Here is a 23,250-nt window from a genome sequence, read left to right on the forward strand (position 1 = left end):
GGCAATCATACATGCATCCTCGATTCCAAGAATATAAAATATATACAGTAATAAGTGTTATGTAGTAAATTAAACTCTTAGAATTTAGAAAACAAATAAACATCCAATCATCCTAAAAATACTTCATAATGTGCCATAAAAAATATCATGATTTAAATCGTTAATATATTTGTACAACTGAATGGCCTAATAGAAATGATATTCATCGAAGCCTTAATGTCATTGTCTGTGGCAGTTGTTTATTTATATTATTAATTTGTGATTCTTCTAATGTCTTCGTAGCAATAACGAGCCTTCAGCACGCAATGTGAAATATGTATTGTTGTTGAACTCTTACATCTAAGATACGTATGAAGTACATAATTGTGTCACCATAGCCAGTCTGAAAAAGATAGGGTCAAGACTACATGAAACAAGTAGCCGAGACCTGGTACAGGCTCTTATTTTATACAAATACAGCATATCGTTGGCTGCGGGCGAGGGCAATGCCCTTTTAGCAACAGGACAGATGAGAAGGTGTATGTGTGAAGTGGCAGGGTCGAGGAAGGATGAGGAGGGGAAGAACACACGATAACATTACCAATAGTTTCACGAAACTGTTCTCTATCAAAAACCACGATCACATACAGAAGAAAAATGGGAGCAGCTTAGGTTGTTCGTTAATAATGACGTAGCGGACAATCTCCACGCAATCGGGTCACTTAACTAAGCCTTAATCGCACTTAAAAATCAAAAGATAGCTTTTAGACAATGATCTTCTCTTTTTTTTAAATTTTTTTTATTTAGCGAAAACGAACAACTGTGTATAAACCACTTATCCAGTGAACCTTGACAATCCGTGCCGTTATTGGGGAAATATTTCGAGAGTTAGTTAACCTTGAACACTGCGGGAATGTGTCTACCTCCGATGGTTGTGAGCTATTCCTACACTCGGTGCTCTCTTCGTTCGCTCGCTCACACACACGCACACACCGATTCCGGGTCACAGTCATCCGACATGCTGCCTCTTCCATATATGGTCATCAAGCAATCCCGCCCTCTCATTGGCTACAAGAGCCGGCGTTTCCCTCAGACGATGTCGTATATGGTTATAACATCGCCCCAGGCGACCAATGAGCTAACAGAACGACTTCCTAATTAGCTTCTCCGTTCACAAGGTGGTTTCACGTCCTACCATATATGGTAAAGTGTCCCGTCCGACCGAACTGTTTCCTGTGGTCGAGATACATGTGGGATAAAAGCCGGCATCCTCCGTTCAGTAGGTACAGTTTTTCCGCTGTAGCAACAGTAGCCAGCTGTCAGGATATTACCTCTTGTAAGTGTGCTTCTTCTATTCTTTGTTACGGTGTTTTGCACCGCGGTCGGTAAGTCCTGTGTGGTAGCTTTGAAAGTTAATTTTTATTCGGCGATTATTGGCGAAAATTGTGCGTGTAACGTGTAATAATTTTGTGCAGTTGGAATAAGTGAATGGAAATGTGAAACTTCTCATTCCTAAGCTATAACACAAAGACGAGAAAAAAAAAAAAGGAATATTTTGAGGCAAATATGAGAAGCTGGTAGTTTCCAATTTATGGCAATGGAATTGCATTTTGCAACTAAACTGCCCTCGCTTAGTGTGACAACTGCAAAGGGCGTTTCCATAGTTACCTAATATTAAAGTGCATTATTATAGATTTATTAACTCTACAACGATTATTTATGGAAATTTTATCGCTTAAAAGTAATCTAAATGGCTAAATTCTACTATGTACTTACCAAGTTTAGAAAATTGTGGATAAAAGCGAATTGTGAGATTTCTTTAGCTTTCTTTTTATTTCTAGGCTAAAAATCTTATAGAATACTAAAAGTAAAGATTCGAACGATTTATTCAATCTTCTCTTAATGAGAAAAGGGTGTGGCACTTAAGTGAAATACTGTACCCCTCTTGTTATTGTTACCTGCATAAAAAATCACATAGGAACTTAAATATAAGAACTATTGTAAATGCAAGATGTGTTTTTAAGTTTAATTCTGACATTCTGATCTTTTCTTTTTTGACAGCGCTCCCACTTAACATCTTACTAACGCAATCATGTGTGACGACGATGTTGCTGCCCTTGTTGTAGACAATGGTTCCGGTATGTGCAAAGCCGGTTTTGCTGGAGATGATGCTCCACGTGCAGTATTTCCTTCAATTGTGGGCCGTCCAAGGCATCAGGTAAGAATTTAGATTTTAGACTATATACTGTAATCGCATGCCTAAAAACTTAACGAAATAACCACATACTGGGTGTGGCAGAACTATGAAGGAAAGTTGGGTGGGGTACCTGAAACCCCTATCGCCTTCTATGGTGATAATCGCTGCGTTCGGCAAGTTTTTGCCCTCCTTTAATGGGTATAGCCGTTCTGAATAGTTATTTCTCTTCTTAATTCAAAAAAATTTTTTTTCATTAATACAAAACTTTTAAAATCTAATTTAACTTCTTCCTTTTTAGCCTAAAATGACTTATTTCGGCAAAGTACTTTCATTCACGTACTGTATAAGTGATTATCGTTAGGTTTATTTAGTATTCAAGGAAATTAAACCCTTAGAAGGGAAAAAAAAAATGCGACGGTGGGGGAGAGAGATTGCTACATAAAGAGGTAATCCAGTTTTTTTTTACCGTACAAAAAGTGGAAACTAGGAAGTCACTTTAAACGTTCAGGGAATATTTCAGTAAAAATTAGTTGAAGTCGGGAAAAAAAATCTTTTTGTAGAAAGTCGCTTTAAAATGATTACTAAGAAATCATTTGATTTTACTTGAAGGATACAACAAGTAAAATCGAATGATTTCTTAATGGTAATCTTTCATTTTAAAGTGTCTTTCTACAAAACTTTTTTTTTTTTTTTTCCCATTTCAACTTAATTTTTACTGAAATTATTCCCTGAATGTTTAAAGTGACTTGCAAGTTTCCACTTTTTATACGGTTTTGGAAAAAAACTAGATTGCCTCTTCATGTGGCTATCTCCCTCCCCCGACACACACAGTCGCAATTTTTTCCCCCTTGCATAATGTATTCCAAGCCCAAATTCGATAGCCTTTCTAGACTTAACTATAGCAAGTCTCTTTACTAGCAAATAAAACTCAATTTAAATCTAGATTAGATTTTGCTCAATCTATGTCCAGAGCGGTGTGATAATACAGGCTTATTCTGTTTGCAGGGTGTCATGGTCGGTATGGGCCAGAAGGATAGCTACGTAGGTGACGAAGCCCAGAGCAAGAGGGGTATCCTGACTTTGAAATACCCCATCGAGCACGGTATCGTAACCAACTGGGATGACATGGAAAAGATCTGGCACCATACCTTCTACAATGAACTTCGAGTTGCTCCAGAGGAACACCCTGTTCTCCTTACGGAAGCTCCTCTGAATCCAAAGGCCAACCGTGAAAAGATGACCCAAATAATGTTCGAAACCTTCAATACCCCCGCCATGTATGTGGCTATCCAAGCTGTCTTGTCTCTATACGCCTCCGGTCGTACTACAGGTATCGTCTTGGATTCAGGAGATGGCGTTTCCCATACTGTACCAATTTATGAAGGTTATGCACTTCCACATGCTATCCTCCGTCTTGACTTGGCAGGTCGTGACCTCACAGACTACCTAATGAAAATCCTTACGGAAAGAGGCTACTCCTTCACTACAACGGGTAAGTTTTTAATTTATTTTGGATTCAGTACAGCTGAATTTTAGATTAGATCAGAGTACAAAAATTATGTTTTTAAAATAGCTTGATAGCTAAATCTAAAGCATTTATTGTTTCTACAATAAACTACCGATAGTAAACCTATCGGAAGTAACATAAGAAACTTAGTGTAAAAATTGTGCCTATTTCAAATTAAATTACTGGCTTACGACAGAGCATTTTTTTATTATATATTAACTCCTCAAAATTAATGTTTAAGCCTTAAATTTCCCATTACTTTTTCTCTTTAGCAAATAAGTAATTTTCTTAATGAATATTTTACGTAAGCCTAATTAGTCTCCTATAGCATACTAGGTCCAAAGGACCCATAACTTTCCTTGTCAGAGCTAAGTGCAATAATTTTCCTGCTTGATGCAACTTTATTTTAAGACCATATTAAAATACTCCAGATGCATTAACCATTTTTTCTCCTCCCAACAGCTGAAAGAGAAATCGTCCGCGACATCAAAGAAAAGCTGTGTTACGTTGCTCTCGACTTCGAGCAAGAAATGGCTACTGCTGCTTCATCCTCTTCTCTGGAGAAGTCCTATGAACTTCCTGATGGCCAAGTCATCACCATTGGTAACGAAAGGTTTAGATGTCCCGAAGCTTTGTTCCAACCATCCTTCTTGGGTATGGAATCCTGTGGTATCCATGAGACAACTTACAACTCCATCATGAAATGCGATGTCGATATCCGTAAGGATCTGTACGCCAATACCGTATTGTCTGGAGGCACTACAATGTACCCAGGTATCGCTGACAGAATGCAGAAGGAAATCACTGCCCTAGCACCCAGTACAATGAAAATCAAGATCATTGCTCCACCAGAGAGAAAGTACTCCGTCTGGATCGGAGGTTCCATCTTGGCTTCTCTATCCACCTTCCAACAAATGTGGATTTCTAAGCAAGAGTATGACGAATCCGGACCCAGCATCGTCCACCGCAAATGTTTCTAAATAACCATTTAACCGTTAACTCAAGGACTTCATCTGCGCCATCAATAAACCAGTGGCCGTTGGCTTCCAAAGAAAATATTGCCACTAACTGGACTATGAAAGATGGCCGAACAACGCCTATGTTAGGCTTAACTGTGTTAATTGTGCTTTCTTGAATCCAAGTTCTTTTTATATTCACATATTTATACAAAAAAAATTGTATTGTTTCAGCAAATTTCTTTTCGTTGCAGCACTTTGAATACTGTACAGAAAATCTAGCGTTTAAAGCACATTGTGAAAATATTTGTATTTATATTGTGTTGTATGCTATGTGGAATAACAGGTTTTGTTAGATGAGAATTGGTTTTTGAGTCATTACTGAATTTCAAACATGCATGATTAATCCTTTTTATAGTTTTAAGGAAACTAAAATTTTAATAATTAAACTAATCTTTTTACTACTCAAATTTTAACTAAATAGCAACAAAATGAATTATTCATAAACTAAAAATGGAGTAACCTTTTCATTCCAAATGGAAAGATTTTTTTTTTCTTTCCTATCACTGCTTAGTTTAAGATGGACAAAAATTTCGTGCCACTTGCGTGAGCCTTAACAGATAGTTTCACTTATGGAAGTAAGTGAATTAAAACAAAAAAAAAAACGATTAATTAATCGCATGCTCTTAGAACTCTTCCAAATGAAAAGCAATATTATTACTCCATCAGACAGAAAGTACTCCGTCTGGATCGGAGGTTCTATCTTGGTCTAGTTAATCCTTATTACAATAACAAGCATATTGTAAGGATTAACTAGACCAAGAGTATCCCAAAGTGAGTAAATATATACGATCATACTGTAGTTTGGTTTTCTCCCCCCCCTGGGGAAATAGCAAAAATATTTAAGTGAGACTAGACTAAAGCTACCGTTCTAGTCAGCTATTATTACCGTAATTAACAGTGATAGCAAATGAACTGAAATCTATTTTTCAGTTTGAAAAATATTTTTAATTTAATAAACGTGTATATTAACGCCAAATATTTTAGTGGTTTCAAGTTCATAAAACTAGTTGACTTTACAGCATTGTAGGTCGGTTATCCAGAAAAGCTATCTTTCGGTAAATGTCAGCCTTAAACTTCGCCTTTCTTACACACTAGACTAGATAGATTTCTAATGTGTAAGATAAGAAATTCTACCCTTCCAAAATTTAAGTGAATGTTCAAACGCCAATAATTCCTATGTTTAAGTCATAGCTTAAAAAAATGTAACTGGTTTGCGCCAGTCACCGTAGAAATTGAAAGAGCATCCAGACCATGACATTTTGTGGAAGAGTGCATGTGGTACCAGGAAAAGCAGCCTAGTTTCTGACAAGTGTACGTGTGAAAGCCTAAAATAAAATATAGTTTCACAAAAGAACTGCCAAGGTGCATATGTAAGTCGGTGTGTTTAAAAAAAAAAAATATAGTTTCACAAAAGAACTGCCAAGGTGCATATGTAAGTCGGTGTGTTTAAAAAAAAAAAAATCGCCGTAATCATGTGCGAGTTTCTCATAACCTGAAGGAAAAGTAAGTCAAACATAATAATGTACTCTTATGTTTGACTGCCACATACAATTTAAGAACCGCTGGTCTATCCCCAGTGGACTTTTAAACAGCGAAACCATACTTCTTTCCCCCCTGCAGAACCTGGAATAGAATATTTTTCTGAAGGATTATGAATCAAATTTACTGTAAAAAGTAATCGAGATGACATAGTACACTTTTTTCCCCAGAAACATTGTATGGGGGGGAACTAAAAGTTTCCGCGGAGCACAGCTGAAGCACCGGTCTAGACGTACCTATATATATTAATGAGTCTAATTACGACAGTTCAGTCTTTTAGTGATTGATACTGCAATATGCAATAAAGCGGAACTGTAACGATCTCGCCCTAATGAAATGATATTACTAATATTATTTCTGATTAGTGTGAGTGTTGCCTTGGTGAAAGAACACGCTGCTGACGTGATTGGCTAAATAAATGGATGGCGTCTCTCAAACTTGCATTCTGTCGCCTTTTCAACAATTATATAAATTATTTCAACAATTACATATCTTAGCATCCGAGAAATTTCTGGCACATAACATACTGATATGCTGTCCACCTGTGAAGTGCTAGGGCCTCGCGAAAAAATGTTTAGAATGAAATTTAATGAATGCTACGTATAAGACTACAATACAATTAATTTCACTTCTGTTACAGTTTACGCTTGTAATGTAATTCAAATGACATCCGATATTATGTACGAAAAAAAAACTGCGAATCTTATTTACTATACTAACTTACATTTTCAAAAACAAAATGTTTAAGCGATCTTGTTATGTTATTTCCCAGTTCATCACTTGGTTTACATGTTGGCAGCGGTGTTCTTAGCAAACAGAACGTGTTAGATGTTAAACGAGTCTCATGGGAAGGGGGGGGGGGGCTTACTGCAGGATTTTAAATTTCAAGCACTGAAAGTGAGTTGATAAGATGAAATCCAGTGAAAGAGGGGTGGGAGGGGGGAATGCCACTTCTGAATAAATAAATATAAGTCACTTTCTCCTACGTCTTGATTGGTTTGCAACGGTATTTTTGTTGCAATAACCTTCATTTGAAAGTAAACCTAAGTATAGAGAGAGCAGATATTCCACTATTGATTGAAAATTTATACGATGTACGTCAGAGTTGCCGAGGCTATGAGAGGAATGCATTGTCTTTGTATGCTCTATGGCTGGTTTGTCTTTTGCAAGGGAAAAGAACCCTGTCGACTTCGTATCAGATCAATTAATTCTGGATTCCTTATATTACTCTTGTTTCGACTCGAAGTGTTTTATTATAGAGAAATTTTTTTGATATTACAAGAATTCAAACAAGCTCGAAACAATCTTAGTCTTATTTATATTCTATGGTTAATATTTAACTGTGTTATATAACGACTCGAAGTGTTTTAATTTATTTTTATTAATTTCCTGAGCGCCCTTAGTTCAATCGATTTCGATGATAGCCTTAGTTTGAAAGACGGATTCGAATCTCATCTAGCATGCGAACATGCGAATAATAATCTTTATCGGGGATTTTCAGCTAAAGGTGAGCAAGCCGATCTCATACGGAGGGCGACCAGTGCTTTTACTCCCAGAAACTCGTTTTTTTGTTCATCCTGCAATACAATAAATACAATATAGGTAAGCTGGCCAGGAAAACGCACGCAAATCATAGCCATAATACACTATGCAGATAGGATTAATCAAGTTTCAAAGAAACTTTCTTGGCTTTGGCAGGCCTTTCAGTCAGCCTAATTGGCAAAGAGGAAAATGGGAATTTATTCATTAATTTTTGAAGAGTATAGACCTCTCAGTCCCCCCCCCCCCGCAAAAAATAACTGATCAGTTATTTGCGCCCTTCGATTGGAAAAGATCTGGGTTCGATTCTCGTCGTGGCAAGGGGAATTCTAAACCCTGTTACCAAAAAAAAAGCCCATACATATATATATTATGTATTGGCTTTTTCAGTTGAAGGTGAATTAGCCGATCTCATGCGGTGGTAACAGGGTTTTTTCCTTCCGGAAACTCGGGTTTTTCATCCCGCGTACAGACAAATCGGCCTTCAGAACACATGCAATTTACAGACAAAAATTACTGTTGTTGGTGATGGACGATAGATGGCGTTGATGGTAGTAGTGGAGAGGATTAGATGTATTTAACGAAGTAGAGTAGTGTGTGCCCTCCCACGATAAGTCCTTGGACTCCCTGGAGGTGTCACGTAATAATATGTTAATTACTGGCTTAATTTATTGGCCTGGCTGACTAAGTGTACTAGCGTCTTTGCCAAGGTGTGGATTCAAATCCTCTGATGTGATATAGTTGTTTCTGTTTGTCATTAGATGACATAATTTTCATCGCTAGGTGAAAGATAACTACTAGAGGCCAGACACGACATGAGAAAAAAAAAAAGAATCAATTTTTTCTCTGTAGGAAGGTATCTAACTCTTTGTTCGCCCATGGCACTATAGGCTTAAAAATCTCTTGTGGGTGGAATCACATATAAAATAAAATATGAGATTTAGCATTAACCTCTCTACAAACATATATTATAGAGATACATATAAAGTTCTTAATAAAAAGTTTGTAATTTTTGCTATGCCTACAAAGCTCCGTAATGTGAAGACAGTAATAATTTAAACACGAGTAATGAAAGTAATCAGAAGCCCTAAAAAAAAATATATATATATATATATAATTATTTTATTATATTTTATATAGAGGGTTTATAGCGGATCGGATCCGCTATAAAATCTAAAAGCTAGTTTCGGAGTAGCTATTCTAAACTTTTATTTACTTTTTTTTTTTTTTAAATTGCATATTTAATGATAAACAAAGAAATTAAAAATGACAAGTTTCTAGATGATGATTTGTAAACAACACAAGAAAAGAAAAATATCAAAGAAAATGTTATTGTAAAGAAACTGTCCTCAGAAACTGAGGTTCTTTTATATGTCATTTATTTTTCACTCTCTCGAACACACATGACAGGAAGCGAATCTTATCTTTTATGTATTTGGGCTTTTCTCACTTGTCTTATTCAACGAATAGTTTCACGTAGTAATAACACTTCGAGTCCCCTAAATGAGGAGCGGGGAAGGGGGAAAACAGAATAAAATACGGAAATGAGAAATTTTTCTCTCTCTAAAGCATCGTGTAGTTTTTGAAGATGCATTAGAGGTGCAGGTGGTTATTGCAAGCATGAAGTGAGAAAGACAAAAACAACGCGGTCATAGGGTTTTAACATACGACCGACTTCGTAAATAGGTGGGTTGGAAAATTGTTTGCTGTTGCAGTGAAATGAGACCGAGAATCAAAACCAAAGAGGAGCACACGAGAAAGTATTATAAAACATGAAGCGAAAAATAATAAACACGAATGTGTCTCTTTGTACATAGATTGACGTAAATCCAGTGCACACTTTTATACCAAAATTATATTTCGTATGGTGAAAGGCTTTTTTTACAAGAATGTAAATAACACCAAGAGCATAATTTTGGCACATTGCCAATGATAAGACCAATAAAAAAGAATTCAAGAATCACATGCTTAATTTTAATTGGTGAAAGATACACCATAAATGTACGATGGTCTTGAGATTTTGCGATTGCGCATTATTTCTATGATTTTAACGTCTGTTAAATGCAATTATTTTCTGTAAATTTTCATCAACGCTTTTCATACTAACCAATATATTTAATAAATGATTAAACATTTTAATTTATCCAAAACGTTCTCATTTATTTCATTCAAGATATATATTCATTTATAATAAATTTTAAATGTATGTTATTAGATAAATTATTTCAGGAATAAAAAAAAAAAAAGAAAGAAGTTAACTATTATGCAATAACAAAGATAATTTGAAAGATGAGCAGCTCCAACGTTATCAATCTACAAGGATAATAAATTCAATAAATTAAATTTAGAAAGACGTTGACATAAAAACATATCGGTTTATTATTGAAAGGAAAGTTAGTCATTTTGTAGGTGAGAATAATTAGTTAAATTATGGATTTATTTTTTATTTACTTTGCGATGAGTCTTTAGGCTCCATAGAGGTGTCAAGTAATAATAATAATATTTCATATTACACTTATTTCAATACAATATACATTACTGTATTGAACATTATTGTATACAACACAATATATAATACATTATTATTATTATGTGACACCTCCAGGGAGTCCAAAGACTCGTCGAGGGAGAGTGTGCCAACAGCATCGAACGATTGAACCCCTTCCAACTACTAAACGGGCTCAAACTTGCTTAACTTTTTGCGTGAGCCATTAAGTTAGAAATTTAAAAGTTGTAATTTTTTAAAATATCTTTGTGTGCTATTTTATGTTTAGTTTGGTTTCAAGTATAATTGTGTACTATCAAAAAACTGTAAGAACATCTTAGTTTTATTAAAATAAAATACATGCTAAGAAAACAGTAGGTCTATACTGTTTTCTGGAAAGCGTAGGGGAATGATTTTTTTTTTAACAAAAAAAAAGGGGGAATGAGTGTTGTTTAAAGAAGTTAGAAAACAACTGTGATATGGTAGAATTTATTGTTCAGTGATTTGCAAAAAACATAGCGTATAATCAAGTAGCGATGGAACAGAAACAATGCAAAGGTACGTGCGAACTATATGACCTATGAAAAACATGCATGAATACCCATTTTACAAATACTGATTTCCTAATCGCTCTCACATCAATTCTTGCAGAAATAATGGAATAAAGTCATCAACAGCCAACCTCTTCACTGTCTGGAGGCCTACCAATTAATTAAAGACCATCAGTATAGATTTCGCCATTCTCATTCCTCAGCATTCTAGCTAACATTACCCAAATTTGGACAAGAGCCAAGGAAAGATTTTAAAAACTCATGTAACTGCTCATTCCAGGGCCATTAAATCAGTTTGAAATAGAAACTTACTTGACAAGCTACAGTCGTACGATCTATCTCCTCCCCATTGCAGCTGAATCGTCAGTTTTTGATGCGATGGTTCACTAAGACGATGGTAGATAGATTCCATTTCTCATACTTCCCAACCAATACTGGAGTATTCGCGCTCTTTACAGAGCGCGAGTACTCTAGTATTCCTATTCCTCCTTTACACAGTGACCCTCCCTCCCTCCCTCTCGCTCTTTCTCTCTCTAATTTCAAATCTTTTTTTTTTTTTTTTTTTTTTTTGCTGATGACAATACACTCCAATCTTGACAAACCTTGTAATGGCTTAAATGTTCTAAGCTTCATGGGCTTCGATATCTCCAATGTCTTTTGCAATGTCAATTGCAGGCGATCAGTCCAAAAGACTGATCGTCTGCAATTTTGTTATTCTCCAGGGAGAAGAAAAACTCAGGTAATTTCAAAGTCATATTTCTTGTAAGAAGGATCTCACTTCATGATTTGAACGATGAGGTGACACGTTTCTACAGATTCTCCCCAGTTTTGTTAATAATAAAGTTACTCACGGTTTTTACTGATCATGTCTAATTGTTGTCATAAAGAATTCGATGGAATTAGCTTTCCTGCGTTGATCAAACTCAGAACATTGAAAAGTTTTGACTTTGGTTTATCATTATCATGATGATAATAATAATGATGATGAATTAAGAAAGATTTAGGTATCTTTCTTAAATTCGTTTTCGTTGAACAGTTTATCGAGGGTTTGTTAAGTTTCCTAGAAAAGTTCTATAACCTCCGAATTTACGAATAACGTTACCCGTATTCTGTCATCCACAGTCAGATATGGGCTTATTTCAGTTCTTATATCTGTGGCAATTGGAATTCTCCACATATTATTTTAATTTTTCGATCCTTTTGTTTATTTTGACTATTTTTTAAAATATTTATTCCTCCCATGTCTATACTAACCATTACTATTCTAACTAAAAATAAATAAATATTAAATTTATAAAAATCAAGTGGATATTAAATCTAGCATTATTTTAAAGCTGAATATAGAAACTATAAAAGTTTCGTATGAAATTTGACCAGAGAGCTTATGGGATTATACTTGCCGGACCTTATAGGAGACATGCCCGCTATGACAGCGTCCATATATTCGCCTCCTATTGGTCCATTTTTGATAAAGTTTCACTGGCCTGACAGATGTTTCAAACTTTGGTTTTCGTCAGAGACCAGGCAGAAACCTTAAGAGAGCAGAAACTATCAGTACTAAGGAATTTGAAACATCGGAGAGGTGTATTTTTTCGTAAGCGAACTCTCGGTTGGTGCGTAAAAGTATTTACTAAAATAAAGAGCCAAAAAGGCTTCACTTCGGCGACACAAAATTTTTTATAAATTTTGCATCGCCGAAGTGAAACCTTTATGGCTCTTTATTTTAGTAAATACTTTTATTAATTTAAATTTTATATTTATAAAATTTAAATGAAAAAAACCTCATGAAATCATAATTTTTTGCCGTTAGAGGGCGTAGTATAATGTTTACATCCAAAAGTACAGTACTGAGTTAAGCAACAGTTAGCACGAGATACCTTAAGAAATCTGATTGCTCCAAGGATGAACATACGTACATACATCACGAAAGAAAGAAATGTAAAGATCATAAAGTATAAGCGAAACGTTATTGTTACCATGACACTAAAATAAACAAATACCACATAGAAAGAACAGCTTATTTTATAGTGCCATAAAACTGTGCGTGACGTTCCAAACTATACAATATTAATAGTTATTCATTTCCAAGAAACGATAGCAAAGACTTGGTACACAAACACTGCGGATTGCTCCGAGATGAATACTAAACACCCATATTTTAACATTTGCGTCAGATATTCGGGTATGGAAATTCCTATTAACATTCTTAACTCCTTTTCGCTTCCTGTCAATCGAAAGATCCATTAAAAGATTGCCAATCTTCTTTTCTTCCCTCCTCCCCTTTATTTACGCTTCTGTACATGTTCGTCACGCATGATATAACTAGTTGACGATAAAGCGCTTAACTAACCATCCGTACCAACAAATACACCCCTGATGATATGATAAACTATGGATCGTAGATATTTCTTCCTACACCTGACATAGTTATGAAGATGCACTGGGTGTCTATACGAACACTGACATATGTATCGGATCTTACCCAGTGTGGCGGAAACGTCCCCTCAAAAAATCAGCGCACGGGGGGGGGGGGGATTCGAATAAAATAAAGTACAAAAAAAATTAATTACTTAATAATGATCAAAATTTTAATTATCATACAAATTAAAAATTCTAAATAAATAACATTAGTGAAAAACAAATTTATATTTATATCACCTTATTTCAGTTGTTGAAACTGAAATTTATAAAATTGAAAGTATTTATAAGACAAAAATATTTTTTTTTGAGGAATTAAGGGGCGATATTGAATTGTTTGCTGATGATGCAAAACTGGCAATCTACCTGACAGAGAATAGCTGATAAAGATGATGTAGATATCCTATAGGATGATTTAAATAAATTGGTATGTGAGCAAAGGATAATGATTGTCAATTTAATGTTGCAAAATGTAAGCTTATGCACTTTGGGTTGAAAAGGTTGCATATGGTGTATCATATTGACACAGAAATCAGATTTCAATGTCAGGTAGATTGCCAGAAATTGATGAGACTAGGGACTTAAAAAAAAATATTATTGTCATAAAAATACATTCAATTTCATAATAATAATAATAATAATAAACCTAAATATTTCTTAACCGTTTCCCATAATATTTATCAATTATCTCCTTAAAGTCTGGATGTTCCTATAATCTCGTTCCTCAAAATCTTGGAAAACTATTTTGAAACAGTATTGTCAAGTAAGTATTCGAAATGCTGGTTTTCTAACTAATATGCAGTGTAACATATATTTAGCTATCTGTAACAAATGATAGGGATATAAATTGTTTGGAAAGGCATGAAAAGTTGGATTTTGTCCGATTTTTTGAACCTTGACAAGTGTCACCAACGAAAGCAAGAAAAACACCCTCCGCGTTTTCCAATATTCGTCTATACTTTTCATGTAATTATCAACATAATCTTAAATGCAGTAACAATATTGCTAGAAGGTCACGCTAGTCATTATTGACAAAGTATTATAGTTCGGGAAGTTAACCAGACTTTCAGCGTTGTAACATAGAATTAACGCTTTCAATTTATCCTCTGTACTTTCTCCTATATTGCCAAGTTTCATCGTATGATAGCTATGAAAAACTCAGTAGTAAGTGATGAAAGGATTATAAATTCTAGTGTGGGATTTACACGTAAGCCATTATTGCTGGTTGCATGTTAGATTTTAAAAACATTTCAACAAAAAATTAAAGCTGTAGATAATGTCATCAAGATTTAAAATAAAATTGATTTTATTTTCTTATGTTTTGCAAATTAAATATTGATGAAATTGTTCACAATGGCATAAGGATATAAATAAGAGTAAACTTATTTTAATTCTTGTGTTTTTGCAAAATCTGATTAACCTTGTTGATAAGTTTATCCGACTCAAAATGAACATTAAGATTGTGATTTTGTTCAATTATGAGATACCTTTTAGCGACGTAAGTGCCTCCGTAGCGTAGGTGGAAGAGAAGAACAGCAGATCGTTACGCCTTTCAATTAGAGAAGACCTGCGTTTGATTTTTGTAGTGACGAGAGGAATCTTTATATCGTCTTTTTCAGTTGAAGGTAGTAAGCCGATCTCATAGAGGTAGCAGGAAACTTGGGATTTCATCCCGCATACAGTAAATCGGCCATAAGGACATGCGCAATTTAGACAAAAAATAATGCTATTGTTGGTTATTGTGGGCGGTGATGGTAGTAGTAGTGTCACTGAGAATTAAGTAGTTCGAGAATTAAGCAGTAGGGGAGACGGTGAGACGTGTGTTGTATAGCGGAGTAGAGTGTCCTCCCGCAAGGAGTCTTTGAACTCCTTGGAGGTGTCACTTAATAATAACAAATGCCGAAATCGTTAACGCGTTAGGGGATAAGGTGTTCTCAGCATTCGTAAATATGCACTTTAGTTTTCAGGAGGAATGCGAAATAGCTAGTTTTTAAGTGCGTTTCATAACTTGGAGAAGCAATCAGATTTGTTTTGCCATGCAAATAATTCCAAGAGAGTGTGACTGAACAGGTTTGATTAAAGTTTGATATTTGGAATCAGCAAAAGAAAGTTGCCGAAACTTTTCAGGGAAAATATCGAAAGTATAAAGAATATATTGAATACATTATTTCGACAGAGAATATATTGTATATATATATACTCCATCCAAAAAAGAAACTGAACTTTTCGAAAATAGAAGAAACTAGTGGCGCCACCTGTTGTATCCTTTTGTTGTCGAAAGCGGCAACCTTCATTAGTGTTGTGTCAATTGTTTATGATATTTGTTTCATTAGAAGCCGAGTTATAGTGCCAAGAATGACAGTGTGTTTTGACGAACGGGTCGTCACGATATTCATGCCGAAAGCGACGAATTCTTGCTATCAATCGCTTCAAAACGTCGAGATAAAACTCATCATTGACCGTTTGGCCAGGCAGAACGAATTCTTTGTGGATAATGCCCTTGGAATCGTAGAAACAAATCAGCATTTTCTTTACTTTTGACTTCTCCAAACGACTTTTTTTCGGATGCCCCTCTTCTGGTGGTCTCCACTCAGCACTCTGTTTCGTGCTCATACTCAAAATACCATCACCAGTAACGATCATTTCAACGAAGTTTCAGTCCTCACGAGCGGTTTTAATGAGGTCCTTGCAGTGTTCAATTCGATACATTTTTTGGTCGTCGGTCAACTTGTTGGGAACAAATCGCGAATTTACGAAGGCCCAAATTCTCGGTCAAAATGCTGTGTACAGTTGATTTTGAAATCCCCAATTCATCTTCAACCAATCTCACGGACGATTTCTGGTTTTCTTTGATGAAATCACGCACTTTTTTGGAAGTTAACTTCGCTCAGTCCAGTTTTTGGACGGCCCGGCTTTTCATCGTCCTCAAGCGTCTCACGACCACTTTGAAATCGCTTAAACCACTCGTAAACTTGAGCACGAGATAAGCATTCATCACCGTATGCTTTTTGAAGCATTTGATGCGTTTCGGTAAAACTTTTACCAAGTTTAACACAAAGTCAATCGCAGCTCTATGTTCAAAACTCATTTTTCGACCGTTCGTCAAAACACGCTGTCACTCTTGGCACTATAACTCGGCTTCTAATGGAACAAATGTCATAAACAGTTGATACAATACTAAGGAAGGTTGCCCTTTTCGACAACAAAAAGATACAACAGGTCGCGCGACTAGTTTCTTTTATTTTCGAAAAGTTCGGTTTCGTTTTGGACAGAGGGTGTATATATAAAAAATCATTTACGCTGACTTGCACACAAGAATATATCTATGTAGTTTGATTTGGTTTTAATCGACTCATCTTCATTAGCAAAACGATTCGAACTAATATTAATAATTATGCACTAGCTGGATGGAATTTAACGAAAGCTCTCAGGATCTCATTAAAATTTGTCGAGTTGTTCATTCAGACCCATTTGCAGTGGAAAATTTTGATTAGATGCCTACAAGTATTTACTCTAGATATATCTAGAATATATTACCGAATCAAAATGCAGCGTCATCTTCAGTGGTGCAAACAGCGTGTAAAGTGAAAGTGGAAGCTTGGAAAGCTTTGTTTTGGAGAGTCGAATCACTCTACATCCTCTATCGAGCAGATATATACGGGATGGGGTGGGGTGGGGTGGGGTGGGGTGGATACCCAATGAAAGTCTCTTACCAGATTGCATAACCCTAACTATGAAATTTGAAGGTGGTGGAGTGATGATATGGTCTTGTTTCTTTCTGGTTTGTGGTGCCATGAATTCTGAACAATGTAATGCTTCCTACTTTGGACGTGCATCATGTTATAAGGCTGCTGCTGAAAGGTTTGTGGACATGAACCACGCTTGACTGACCTCCATAGAGACCTGATTCAATAGGGTTGAGATAGTTGGATGAGGTCAAAAGACATCCTATGACCACAACATAGGATGAGGTCAAAAGAAACCTGCCCCCTATTTGGGCTGTTGTGGGACAGATTCCCTTGAAGTTTTAACTTTGGATTGAAATGAATTTTGGAGCATTCTTCCTACAGGAAGAATGATCCAAATTCCCATTGATCACTATCGTGTGCTCGTGGAAAGTATGATGAGACACATTTTGACGCTATGATGAAATCTAATACTTTTTGCCCTCGAGTAGCTTCTTTCTCATGCTGTTCGAAAAAGTTGTTTCAAAATAGCTCAATAAATTCTTCGTTCTTTTCAGTAGTTTTCTGTGCTACTCAACCAACATTCGGATAATTTGTCACCCATTACGATTACTCGTTTAGTACCCATCAGAGTAATTTGACGATGCATTTTTCGTCCCTAACAATTGAACCGCCAGGTCTGTAACAGCACCTCATCATATATTTCATTTTCACCACACACCAGATAGCATCAAACTCACTGCTACATGAGCTTTATTACCGTTATTGCTCGATTCGTCATCTGGTATTATTAACAGTACTCTCCCCCCTTGTTTCCTGTTATTCCTAAAAATATCATACCCTTATAATCAAAGTTATACATCCTGCTTGAGAGCCAGATTCCAAAGCCAACGATTTTAGGCCACACCATATCCAGCAAAGCGAAAACTCAACCGCTTGTTTTTGATGCTCCTGGCATTTTGTGTATATGTTACCGCTAAAGTGCAGAAATCAGTTATTCTACAGATTATCTAGGTATTGTGCAGATTAACTAGGGTGATCCGTTAAAGTGCCGAAAATTGTTTCATTTCTCAAATTACCTAGATAATCTGCACACATTACCTACTAGGCACTCGTTAAAGTGAAAATAAGATCTTTGCTGGAACAACAGCAGCGTTTCTGTACGCTTAAATTAACATGATGTTATTTATTTATTTTTCGATATCTAAAGAATCAAGTTAATACAATCAAACAATCAACAAATTAGTTGATAGAATCAATCATTAATCAATTAAAAAACTATAATACAAAGAATCAAACGGTTAAAAATATTATTACAATTATGGAAATGAATTTGCAAAACATATAACACTGGCGAAACCAAACTAAAAGTGGAGAGAGAGAGAGGGGGGGGGGAAAGGAGTAGAGAAAGGAAATGAGAGAAACAAACTTTTGAACTTTAACGATACGGAAGCCGTTAAAGTTTTAGATTACCGTTAAAGATTACCTAGGTAAAATGCGGAAAACTCTTGATTCCGCACGTTAACGGAGCAAATCAGTTAATCTGCAGATTAGCTAGGTAATGTGCACATTAACGGTTTTCGAGCTTTAGCGGTAACATATAGACATAAAAAGTTACCTCTTCGCTTTTTTTTTGGAATACTTACGTCTGCAATCTGCTTAGCTCTTTTAGCAACTTCCTCTGTTTCTAGATAACTTTCCAGTTTATTTGCTTAGTTATTCATTTATTTCAAATTTAATTTATACTAAAATAAAAAAAAGCACATACTTTTTATTATTTAGCGGAAATTTTCCAATATTGCTTTGCTAATTTTTCTTGAGGAAGTTTCTTGTATTTCTGTGTAGTAATGCTTCCACTTCGATAATGCTAGACTGCCATAAGAAAGTTTGTTATAGTTGCAGATTATAGGTTCTAGTCTTTACTGAGTAGGTTGTTGAGTTACTGGCTATTTGTGGCAGACTAGTAGGACTTTTCTTCTCCAACGAAACTCCGGGTTGTTAACACCATAGCTCAGAAATCTTCTTCTTCAGCTTTTCCCACTTAAGTAGAGTCGCTGTTAGTAATGAGTCTCCTTTACAACCTCCTGTCTTGGTCTATAGCCACATCCAAGTTCTTCATCCTCAAGTAATCCTCCACCATCTCTTCTTTCGCCGCCCGCGCTTCCTTCTCCCTTGCACATCCATCTGCATGACCTTTCTTCCCACATACTCTTCCTCCCTCCTTATAACATGACCAAATCATCTCAACCTTGCCTCCTGTATCTTTTCTCCTAAGTTCGTAACTTTCACCGTTCCCGTTACATAGTCATTTTTCAGACGATCCTTTCTGGTCACACCGCACATCCACCTAAGCATTCTCATCTCCGCTACCTCCATCCTGCTTATTTTTCCTCAGGGCCACAGTTTCCATAGCATACGTCATAGCTGGTCTCACTACTGTCCTGGTGAGATCTACGGTCCTGTAGATTTTGCCTTTTAGATTGATTGGCATCCTCTTATCGCATAGCACTCCAGCCATCTCTCTCCAGTTCCTCCATACTGCAACCCACTTCCTTCTCGGCCTCGCCATCCTCTTTCATTGTTGAACCTAAGTATCTAGAGTCACTGACCTTCCTGATGACATTTCCTCCTAGCTCCAGATCTGTCTCCTGGCTGCCATCTATTTTGTAACACATATACTCAGTCTTACTTATGCTCAGTCCCATACCTCTCCCTTCCAGTACTTTCCAGTTTAACTGCCACTTCGTTTCTTGATTCTGCACACAGCACGATGTCATCTGCATACAACATAGTCCAAGGCACGTCTTCTCTCACCTCCTCCGTCACCACTTCCATCACAATATTAAACAGGAACGGACTTAATGCTGACCCTTGATGCAAGCCAGTGGAAAACTTTCTTTCTCTCCCAGGCAGGTCCGAACTCTTGTCTTCACATTTCTGTACATCTCCTGCATCAGCCTGGCATATTTCTCTGGTACCTTTTTTCCCCTCAGACACCTCCAGACTTCTTGCCTTGACACTCTATCATAATGTTTTCTCCAGATCAATAAATACCAGATGTGGCTCCCGTTGCTTCTCTCGAAACTTTTCCATCATCTGTCGTAACCCAAAGATAGTTCAGAAATATCACCTTTAATTCAGGTCATTTCAAACTATAAACCAGTTAGGACTTAGAGACAAGAGATGGAGACAGTTGTCTGCCTTGCTTGAAGTGTCAGTAGCTCTGAATTCACCTGTCCAAAAAAAAAAAAAAAAAACATAGGGCCAAAGGAGTTCTGACTGCTCTCTTGGGAATATAAAGACATTAAAGGATTTATTTTTATTTATTTTTTTTTGAGGAAGGGTGTAATCCTGTCTTCTCCTTTGGATCCACCACCGGGTACCAGAGAGTTAAAGTTCCCCACGAAACCACTAAAGCAGGGTTTGATATCGTGATCCTTTTTCCATATACAAATACCTCCCCCCTTTACATTACTGTTCCTGTTGCAAATCTGTTTACAAATGGAACACAAATGCTTTAACAACAATAACAATATATATATATATATATATATATATATATATATATATATATATATATATATATATATATATATATATATATATATATATATATATATATATATTGTTATTGTTAAAAACTGGTAGGCCGGTTCTCCTTGAATTCTGATGACTCGAATTTTGAAAACTCGAAAGGGGGTCACTGGCGCCTACCCCCCCCCCCCCCCCGAGTTCCGGACTGGTAGGCCAGTTCTCTTTGAATTCTGATGACTCGAATTTTGAAGACTCGACACTCAGGGTAGCCCCTGAGTTTCAAAACGTTTCAAATAACTTGACAAAAAACGTTACATAAAAAGGCTTATCATTTTATATATATAGGGTAGATATATATAATTTCATTTCTTTATTTATATATATATATATAAATAAAGAATCAAGAAGCGCACTCAGGAGGATTTAATCTTGGAGGGGACCGAGCACGCAAGATTTAATCTTCGGGAGGAAGCACTCATGATTTAATCTTGGGGGGGGGGGATGAGTTGAGTAAACGATTTGAGAATGCATACGACCTATGACTGAGCATCTGCAGTGATTGCCAATGCATGATATCCGTGATATCCTCTGGCCCGGCTCGGGCAAAGGAAGTAGCGCTCGGTCCGTCGCGGCGGCCGGGATTTCCGAGAGCTATAGGGTATTCCCACATTATGTGGCCGCTAATTCATAAGTAGTATAGAAATAGAAGACACGACACAACATAAATAAAAAAAATGAATTTTAATTAGGAAATTATTTATGGAAAATTTTCTAGTGTTTTTTCCTTTTTCTTTGGGGGGACAGGGCCCCTTTTCCCTCTCCCTGGGTGCGCCACTGTATAAATTTTATTTTATTTCTTTCAAGTTAATTTAACTACGATTACTCGTAATGGCTTTCACTAATTTGGAAGAATGTAACAATGGCGACATCTGTTGGTGTTTTGTGGAGATTGCAATCATAAACTGCAATCCTGCTTTTTAACAGTCTTAACGGTAATTGGTACCATTTAATACAGTGAGAAATGGCAGTGTGTACAATTTTATATTCATTTCATCTATTATTTCTTAGTCAGGTAAAATAACAGGTGAAAATCCTGTCATGGTCAGATTATAAAAAATAAAAATCCTTACTTCAAATCGTTTTCTTTTCACTTGAATTATACTAACTGGCTTACAAACTGTGCTTAGGGATCAGTCATTAAATTTAAAATTTACAGAAAAATTAAAATAATGTAGGAAATATCTAGGTTCTCTGTGATAGAATTTACAAATATCTGGTCGCAACATTGCATAGTGTCAAGAATGACGTCATTGACACTCTAGAACCAGACCAATTAATTGTGTATTTCACAAAACAGTATAGTACTTCGCATTAGTATTTTATTTTACAATGCAATTTGATTGTATTGGTTTGTATTTCTATGGAGTGACAAATTTAGCGTTTTTATTTACTATTTTTTTTTTTTAAAGAAAGTTATATATTATCATGTAAGTAAATGTTCCTTTTAAATCATTAATTGAGGATAGGACGCTTCGGTAATAACCAGAATGACAAAGCTTGATGTTGTATCAAATAATACATTCAAAATTCCACTAATCGATATTAGTGTATCCGAGAAAATATTTCTTATAGTGTATTAGCTCTGAATAATATTCTTTAAGATAACAACAATGGAGCAGTCTATCATTACCCGTTTCCAAGATCCTAATTGGTTGGCGGGAAGCGAAATTCTTGGCGTTGGGGATGTTCCCTAAGAATATGAAATCTTTGGGAATGTTATTATTATTTGACACCACCAGGGAGTCCAAAGACTCATCGAGGGAGAGTGTGCCAACGGGGTTACAATAGAAAAATATACATTACAGTCTGTCAGAGAGGGAGAAAAAATGGTTAGTGTGAAATCAATAAATTCACACATTAATAATAGGTAGGAGAATTAGGATATTGTACAGTATGATGGGGGAAAAAAGCAGTATTGAATAACTACTATGATATATGCTATGGAATAAATGGGTATTGAAGTTCAGTACTGCTTTTGTGCCAAACCCCCTAGAAGTATCAGAAATAAAGGGGATAAAATAGTTTCAGTGATTGAGTTTATTCATCCCCAAATCATTGGAATAAGTGATACATGTTTGAATGGAAGATGATATTGTAACAGGAATAGAACTGGAACAATACAGTATTTTTCACGAGGATAGAAAGGACAAGATAAGGCGAATAAACTCAATCACTGAAACCATTTCATCCCCCCCTTGCAAAGCCAGGAGATAAGACCTGCACACAGTAGTCCAAGTGAGGTTTTATCAAGGTCTTGTAAAGAGGCAAAATGACATCCTTATCTTTGTTAAAGTTCATTTCAGCATTGCAATTATCTTTTGAGTTGTATTTGCAATCTTTGCTACAGTGGCCCCTGAATTTCAACTTCCTATCCACTAACACTCCAAGATCCCTAGCCTCAGTTTCTTCTAGCACAAATCCCACCAATATAATACGATATTGAATATATAATCATGTAAAATTCCATGACTTTACATTTATTGACATTGAACTGACATCCATTTTCCCATGCCCACAATTCCAACCTATTCAAATCATTCTGCAAGTACTGCATATCAGCAGCATTGCTGATTACCCTGCTTATCTTTTACATCATCAGCAAGTAGCTATATCTTCTTCTTCAACCTTTTGGTTCTGTCCACTGCTGGACGGAACGGAACGATACAGCTACTTCATTCTGAAACTGAACTAAGTAGCTGTATATTGCCTGTCAAATCCTTTCCAATATCATTAATG

The 23,250-nt window shown here is 36.0% G+C and overlaps 1 protein-coding gene and 1 long non-coding RNA gene across 2 annotated transcripts in view; one reads left to right on the forward strand and one right to left on the reverse strand.

Annotated features, from left to right (window-relative positions):
* LOC150105657 (uncharacterized) overlaps nt 1-21,678 on the reverse strand; it is a 59,962-nt gene extending 38,284 nt beyond the window's left edge. Inside the window, exon 1 of the long non-coding RNA XR_016548495.1 lies at nt 21,585-21,678. This is a non-coding gene — a long non-coding RNA (uncharacterized LOC150105657). The remainder of the gene's footprint in view (nt 1-21,584) is intronic.
* Nucleotides 1,157-5,002, forward strand: LOC150105658 (actin 403-like). Its single transcript, XM_090394294.1, has 4 exons — nt 1,157-1,315; nt 2,041-2,197; nt 3,182-3,668; nt 4,146-5,002. The coding sequence occupies exons 2-4, from the start codon at nt 2,072-2,074 to the stop codon at nt 4,661-4,663; spliced, it is 1,131 nt and encodes a 376-aa protein (XP_090250420.1). The 5' UTR covers nt 1,157-1,315; nt 2,041-2,071; the 3' UTR covers nt 4,664-5,002.
* Nucleotides 21,679-23,250: the final 1,572 nt, after the last annotated feature.

The sequence above is a fragment of the Typopeltis vanoorti genome, chromosome 6, assembly GCF_054136105.1.
Source record: "Typopeltis vanoorti isolate ZY-2024b chromosome 6, IOZ_Tvanoo_1.0, whole genome shotgun sequence".
Lineage (NCBI taxonomy): Eukaryota > Metazoa > Arthropoda > Arachnida > Uropygi > Thelyphonidae > Typopeltis > Typopeltis vanoorti.

Excerpts from the sequence above, each read along its gene's own strand:
- LOC150105658 (XM_090394294.1), top strand. The coding sequence starts at position 2,072 with ATGTGTGACGACGATGTTGCTGCCCTTGTTGTAGACAATGGTTCCGGT. Across the intron at positions 2,198-3,181 it reads TGGGCCGTCCAAGGCATCAG|GGTGTCATGGTCGGTATGGG; the intron begins GTAAGAATTTAG and ends TTCTGTTTGCAG. Across the intron at positions 3,669-4,145 it reads CTACTCCTTCACTACAACGG|CTGAAAGAGAAATCGTCCGC; the intron begins GTAAGTTTTTAA and ends TCCTCCCAACAG.